We start from the raw sequence: 7598 nt of genomic DNA on the forward strand, positions 1-7598 counted from the left end.
CACCAATTCTGCGAAGAAAAGGGGTCAAACATCCAACTACAACTGCATGGTGATTTGAACCTGAGTAGTTGCCAACTCCTGAAACTTGAAATTTGAAGTTTAACCTTGTCTGCTATCCTGCTCCCATCCGATTGATTGGATCATCCATTACTAGAAATGATTCTTTACCGCATTTTTCAACAGTGAAAATTTGTGGAACAAATCTGAACTTCTACTTGTTTCTTTGTAGAGTACTTGTATAGAGTATGTACTATATGAGTATATGAGTAAAAATTTTGAAGTGAACTTAGTGGGTTTAATCTGTTAAACATGAACAAAGGTATATGAGTGGTCATAAACTTGTCCTTACTGCTAAAATCTTTGTGATGTTTTAAGTCTGCATAGTCCCTTTTAATCAACCACTGTGGATGGTTATTTTCAGAATTTGACAAACACAGAGGTCTTTATGGTTTCACTACTTCTCTTTCTTATTTGGAGAGACACAGTAGCTGTGAATAGCAAAATGAATTCTGTCCAATCCATGCCTGTTACAAAGCCCACATCCTAATTTCCTTTGCCCAAAGTAGAAGTTGAGACATTTCATAAAAATTTTAACCAATGATAAGAGACTAATAGAGCTGTTCTACTTTAAGAGCTGTGCAGTGTCCAAAACTACTGTAGTCGTATCGGCATCATTAACAGTCAAAATTGTCTTTTTTAGGCCGTGAGAAAAGGATACCTGGTCGACCACTGCTCTCCCCTCGAATGGAACGGCCCAGAGGGCCCATACCAGTGCCCCCCCAGGGTGACAGGTTGGTTAAATGTTCTGCACGTTGTTGCTGTAGTTTTGTAGTTATCACAAGATCATACAACAACAAAAGTCAAAAGGTGTAAAAAGAAGTGCATTCATCTGGAAGTGTGGAAATTCTAACGCATCATCACCAGCACTGATCACGGTGATTTAGCCCAAACACATCAGGGTTTTCAGATCATGAAGTTTGCCTGACCACAAGTGTCTAGCCAAAATGAGGAACATTTCACGCTAGTGGAACCACATAGATATTTCACCCTTTCTGCACGTGTCACAAAACTGACTGGTTCTTGCACAAATTCCCCAATGTAACAGCTGCTATGCAATAGGAAGAGCAGAAAATAGATTCTGTTCAGATCTCAAGTATCATGATAAACAGAAGAAGATGATACCTTAACATTACTAATTATGACTCATAGTAGTTGCCAGCATTTGTCAACCTGTATTTCATATCCCTGGGCATGACTCTACCAGTTTATCTTTTCTTAAAACCATTTGGTATTTCACCTAATCCTACTCATCATACAGAGCAGGGTTTCTGTTAGTAATAGTAAATTTAAAATTTTACGTTGCACATTGTATAAATTGCCTACATTGTGAAATCATTTTTCAGGTTCTTTTTTTTTGTAGAAGTGATCTAAGTGATAGTTCACTGTATTTGGTCTCTTGAGTCAAAACCACATACAGTACATACAGTCTACAGTATTGTCATGACTCTAGGGCTAGAAACCTAGAGAACCCGGTTTGTTGTAGTGAAGCTTAACGGTTGCATCTGAGAAAAACAGATCTGCACACTGATCTGAGCTCTCTGTTTGTGGTTGTTGACAATATGCGTCTGTTTACATGATGTGAGTGCGCTGATGTACTAGTCCAAGTATCCTTAATATATAACCAGTATTTCTTTTTATGTGAATTATGACGGCCTTTCAGAAAGTTAATGTATTATATTATTAATGCTCAACAAAGTCCAAAAAATAGATACATTTGTTGTATTCTTTGCATGCTTGCATAAATGTAGGTTTTTAGTACATTTGGGGTTTGGGCCCTAAGTACAGTTTTAACAGACTTATCTAAATTATGTAAATACTAATTATAATTATAATAATAAAATTTGTTATTAGAAGCCTGGCATAACAGCCATCTTGTTGTTATCGATGCTTAATGTTCTATGTGCATCAGCTGGCAACTGTAACTTTAAAGGCAGAGTGGTTCATCCACTAATCACATGGTTTGGTTGCCAGCTCCTCCGGTCCCCCAGTGAAGAGTGAATGACTAAATGTAAAACTGACCCTTTCTCTCTTTTCTCAGAAAACGTCCTTTGTCACCACCTTCCAAGTCCTCTGGGAAAGGCCCAGCAGCGCCATTGGGCAAACCAGCCGCCCCAGGCTCTGCCTCAGGTGCTGGCTCAGGGTCCAGTTCAGGGTCAGGCTCCAGCAAACCCAGCAATACGCTGTCCCGGCGGGAGGAGCTGTTGAAACAGCTGAAGGCGGTGGAAGACGCCATCGCCCGGAAGCGAGCGAAGATCCCTGCTAAATAAAGGAAGCTGTCTTCTCTCCCCTTCACCTACCTGCCAGCCTGTACAGCCTTGTGAGGCGGGTAACAGTGAGGACCACAGGATGGGTTGTTTTCCCCTGCCATCAGTGGACGTGTAAAAATGTTGTGTGGTTCATGCCGCCAAGAAAACCATCTTCTGCTTGTTTGACTCTGCTCCGTTCTAAAGCGTCATTCACTCCCATAAGCCCGACTTTTCCTTCCTTCAACAATCTTTCAATGTCTCTGCTGCAGCTGCAGTGAGATAGAAGAGGGAAGATTTGGGCATTTGGAGAGTGAGGACATCTCAGGACTGGAGTGCGCTTGGTAGACTTTACAGAAACAGAAGAGTAGTAAGGTGCACTTGATCACTTGCTGTTCAATCTGTTCCTCCAGTGGAAAGGAAGCATCTTCCTGATGTGATGTGATGTGATGAATAACAGATTTCCACACATTGATCCTACTACTTCTGTCTTTCTATGCCCCTTTTTATGATGTTGTTTTCATGATTTTTCTTTAGTTTTCTCCGTGTGGAGTGGTGTGACTGTTGGGCCAGCTCTACAGGGTACTGACAGGGCTTGTGTGTAAATCAACAAAGTCTTGAGCATCTGTTTTCAGCCTGTGTAAAACATCACAAGCCCATGCTTTGTTCACAGCAGGCCCAACTCAACCAATGATTTGTCTATTCCCAGTTTTAGGGCAGTGTTCACAGTCACACCTTGTACAATAATAGTGAGTCATCAGATTATTTCACACATATAATTATAGACAACACTGATGTGAAGTATTGCTTTTTTTTTTTATCTACAGCATTTATTTTCTTCCTAGCTCTTTGCAAGCGATGAACCAGTGTTTTATTTGTCACATTTTTAGTTGTAGGAGTATGAGAAGTGGAACGGGGACATTTAGAGACAAGATATCTCTTGCTTTTGTGACAAAAGCCTTCTAAATAAACTATTTTGATAAAGAGAAGGTCAGTTTTTCTCTGCTGTTGTGTGAGATTTAAGGAACTGTTTTAAATAAAGATGTACAGTTTGATAGAAGCATTTAGATATGGAATCTAATGAATGTGGAGTATGTCATCATTCTGTCTTTATCCTAAAAATAGCCGCTCTCAATTATTTCATTAGGACACAATGAGCCAACAAGTTTCGGGTTGTTACTCAACATTCCATCAGCTAAGTGTTGAGAAATGTCCATTGCACTTCTGTTTTCTCTAATAAAAGCCACTGTGTCATTTCCTTTTCATTAAGGTGTTGCACTTATGCAATAGGTACAGCCAGCAGGTTAAAACTTGTTTTGTTTAATTATGCTAGTGGCATGGCTCTGTACATGATCACTCTGTCAGTACAATGTTCTCGGAACATAATTGTCTTTTTTTTGTATACTATTATAGATTTCATTCGAAAAAGGAGAAATTGACATTCTTTACCATCAGTGTTATGCAAAAATGAAACACTAATGAATTAATCATCATTCTAACGTGGACTAATTAAATCTTGATTAAGGGTTGACCTATGCAAGTACCTTCTGTATTGAGGGTAAGTATTGCAAGGAGGAGTGAATTGTCATCTCTCAGTCGGGAGTTCAATAGATGATTGTGTGTGAATCAGGTATTTTGTGGTTCCATCAAGTGTTTTGCATTTAGGAATTCCTTTTAGAGTTCCCTCTGAACTGTGTAACCTTTACCTAAAATTTGCCTAGTTTTCAATAACTTGAACATTGCTGAATAAACATTCCTTGTGAAAAGTAGGTCACATTTTTTGCACCAGCAGCAAAGTATAGGTTTTGAATAAGTGGAATCATTATTAAACAATTGAATGACACTAGTGTTCAACGGTTGAAAATATCCCTTTCTGATGTGTAAAATTTCAGACCTCAATACATGCATTAAGATGGAAATCTGCATCATTGACTAAATCATTTTTGCAGCTTCCTGACATTTGCCAGACTGGAATTCTGCAAGCTCCGAGGTAAAAGAAGCTATCATGAAGCTCCGCAGCTAAAGTGTAACTATATATTGTCAAGAAAATTTAGTAAATTGTAAATGTGTTTTGGTTTTAAATTCTGTTTTTAGGAGATCCAAGTACCAATACAGCAATGTAAACAGTACTTTAAGTACAGAGAGCATGTACAGTTAGTCCATGTGTAGAAGGAACGCTAATAAGGACACTCAAATAATCTGTCAGTGTAAAATGTCAGCAGGTATGTTATTCCCGAGGAAACTGATAATACAGAAAGACCTGAACTCTTTAATCAACTCCCATTTAATATTTGTTATCAGAAGCACGTTCAATTCCCCAAAAGCCAGTGAGGAAGAGCTCAGATTGGTGTATGGTAAATTTGTGATTCCACATCTGCCATTGAGAGAGAAAATATAATTTTAGCGTCTGGTGTGTAACACAGATGAAACAGCCAGTCTTCAATGTTCTGTTCGCAAGAGACGATAGGACACCAAAATTCTTGGCTATCAAACATCATCCTGTCAATTATTATTTTAAGTACACTGATTAATAATTTTTGTGGGCTCACACAAAAACTCAGTCAAAATTGTGGTTACAGTACTTAATATGTTTCTTATTTAACCCTTAGGAGTCCGTAATCATGCCAGCGTCATCAAGTAATATGATTGGTTCGATGCTAAACACCTTTTAATGTAGTACAATATGGTAAAATCCAAAGTTTCAATAAATTATGGCAGATTCCTAAGGGTTAAAATCCACCATCTCAGTTTTGATGCAGCTATTAAGCCTAAAGGCTTTGTATTAAAGTCAATTTTTGGTATGTCATTTAAAATGTTATCTTTCTGAAACCCTTCACAATTTTTGTTTTTACAATAGAAGCAGAGATTTTCCCTCTATCTGTGCCTTATCCCAGACATCTTGGATGTGGATTTTTATCCTCCAGGAGACTTGGCTTAAGGTTTTGTGTATCTTCCTCTGTATGAAGAGACTTGTCTCTGTATTTGCAGTCAAATTAAACCATCCAAATTAATTTGAATTATTATTTTATTTTTGATTGGATGGTTCTAGTAAAATTTTCGAGTGAAAAAAACATTTGGGGACAAGTGAAGCAGCAACAGTCCACTGCGTTTGTTAAGCAAAACATAAACTTGCTTTCATAGTTTAAACTTGTTTGTGTAACACACTTCCAGGTTTTCATCTTAAGCCCATTATAAGTCATGGACAGGCCTATTGTCACAGCTCTGTCAGCATGTGTTGCATTCACTGCCTCAGACAGCATTAGGAAGAAGCATCGCACCGCATCAGCCAGTCTGTGAACATAATTGAAGGCACGCCAACATTACCTAAGCATTTGATGTGACATCATCCCAACACGTCACCAGCTCCTACAGCAAGCAGAAGAACTGACCAGTGTCCAATTCTTGTTTGTTTTTTGTACATATATATGAATTAGTGGAGCTTTAATGGGTATGTCTGTCTTAAATCAACAAATATGAAATTCATAGTTCCAAAAAGGTCTTAATATTAACCTAATATTTGAACCATAGTCTGAAAAAAGTCAGCCATCCATAAATAGTCCTCCACCACATGTGGTCCTTATAATATGCTTGGCCTTTGAAATCTATGTGATTTGATTATAGAAATGGGCATGTCCTCTTTTACAATTAACATTAATGTTTCCGTCTTGTTCTACAGCCTCTGTATTTCTGCTCATGAAGTTTTCATCTCTGTTGTATTGATTGTGCTCAATGTTTATAAACTGCCTGATTGATCTCCTCTCTTTTTTTTTTTACATTTTAAATCACTTGCTTTACCCCCATAGACAGCACTCCAGTTTCCATGTGGATTTTTCCTTTTTAACAACAAATACAGCTTTCTCAGGTAAAACCTGCAGCTAAAACCAAGAACAGTCATTTAGAGCTGTTTGGAACATTTAAACTCACAGGACACACCTGGGTGTCCAGTAGCACCTGCAAGTCACATATTACATTACATTCACGCACTTAAATTTTGGCTCCTCTAATACCAAATATGCCACGTTCTATGTTGTTTACATATACAAGTGTAAACACAAATAAACATCAAATAAAATGTAGAAACCCCCTGAAACTCATGTCTGCACTGCAGAGCAAAAAAAAAAAAAAATCATTTGCTCTTGATGTTCCAATACTTTTGGAGGGGGCTGTGTATCAGTGCTTTTTTTACTCTTCGCACTAGGAGCCAAGGTTTCATTGGCTCTAGCATCACTTGCTGCCAAATACAGATTCCCATAAGTCCCTGCTCTGTGTATATGTGCAAAGCATCATTGTTGAACCTATGCCAGGGGGACTGACCAGTGGGAAGTTAACTGTGAATGCCCCTAGCACACACATGTTAAGAAGAGGACATCCCCCTCTTTTAATAGATTGGATAAATTGATTAAAATGTCCCACCGTGCGCAAGCAATCTCATGACTGCATACCTGGTTAACAACAAATAGTTTGTACCTCTTTTTAAGTAGCATTTTTAATTGGGGCTAGGCACCTTTATTTATATAGTACATTTTGAACCCAGAGGAAATTCAATGTGCTTTACATAACAAACATAATGAGCAACAGGAATAAAAACCAAAATAAAACCATTGAAGACCAACAGTAGACAAAAAATAAAATAAAATGTACATGACATTAAAATAAAATGCAAATACACAAACATAAAAGTTTGAGAAACATTGAAATAGAGCAGAAGATCAGTCAAAAAAAACCATTGAGACCCATGGATGAGTTTCTGTCTGTTTCTTGTCCCGACATGAGACCTCTCACTCTTGCTATTTGTTACAGGTGATTTGAAATTTTTGAATTAAGTATGAGCTCAATGTAGCTACTGAAGTTTAAATCTGGGTCAATTAAAACACAAAGATGTTAAGCCTTGATGCAGGGTCATTGCCAAATACAATGATTTCTGCCTTTTGTTAGAGGGAAATTTTGTTGCATCCAGCTGATTATTTGCTCTAAGCACAGAAAGAGTGGGTATAAGTTATTGTGGTGACTTGGTGAAAGAGTATGTAGACCTAACTGCTGTTAGCATGTGTGTGTACCATTAAAAGACTTCTAGGTTAATTTTTGAGTGTCAGAGGCTAATGTGTTTTCTCTCTAGGAATATTCATTGGTTGTTGCAATAATAAACAATCTTTATTACCACATTCTGCAATAAAAGGGTCAAGGAAGGCACAAAAACATGAGGAAGAGTACAAAGATGCAATTATTATAACCATGCTGAGCTGGGGGTTTGGTGAACTACCATGGTATCTGCCACAAATATGAAAACATGGGACA

The 7598-nt window shown here is 37.9% G+C and overlaps 1 protein-coding gene across 5 annotated transcripts in view; it reads left to right on the forward strand.

Annotated features, from left to right (window-relative positions):
* Positions 1-3568, forward strand: part of zc3h18 (zinc finger CCCH-type containing 18) — a 42279-nt gene extending 38711 nt beyond the window's left edge. For all 5 annotated transcript variants that reach the window (XM_067500805.1, XM_067500807.1, XM_067500809.1 and 2 more), the window contains 2 exons: positions 701-791; positions 2099-3568. In XM_067500805.1, the coding sequence (XP_067356906.1) occupies positions 701-791; positions 2099-2327 (320 nt within the window). In that variant the 3' untranslated portion in view covers positions 2328-3568. The remainder of the gene's footprint in view (positions 1-700; positions 792-2098) is intronic.
* The last annotated feature ends 4030 nt before the right edge of the window (positions 3569-7598 follow it).

The sequence above is a fragment of the Channa argus genome, chromosome 4 (genome assembly GCF_033026475.1).
Source record: "Channa argus isolate prfri chromosome 4, Channa argus male v1.0, whole genome shotgun sequence".
Lineage (NCBI taxonomy): Eukaryota > Metazoa > Chordata > Actinopteri > Anabantiformes > Channidae > Channa > Channa argus.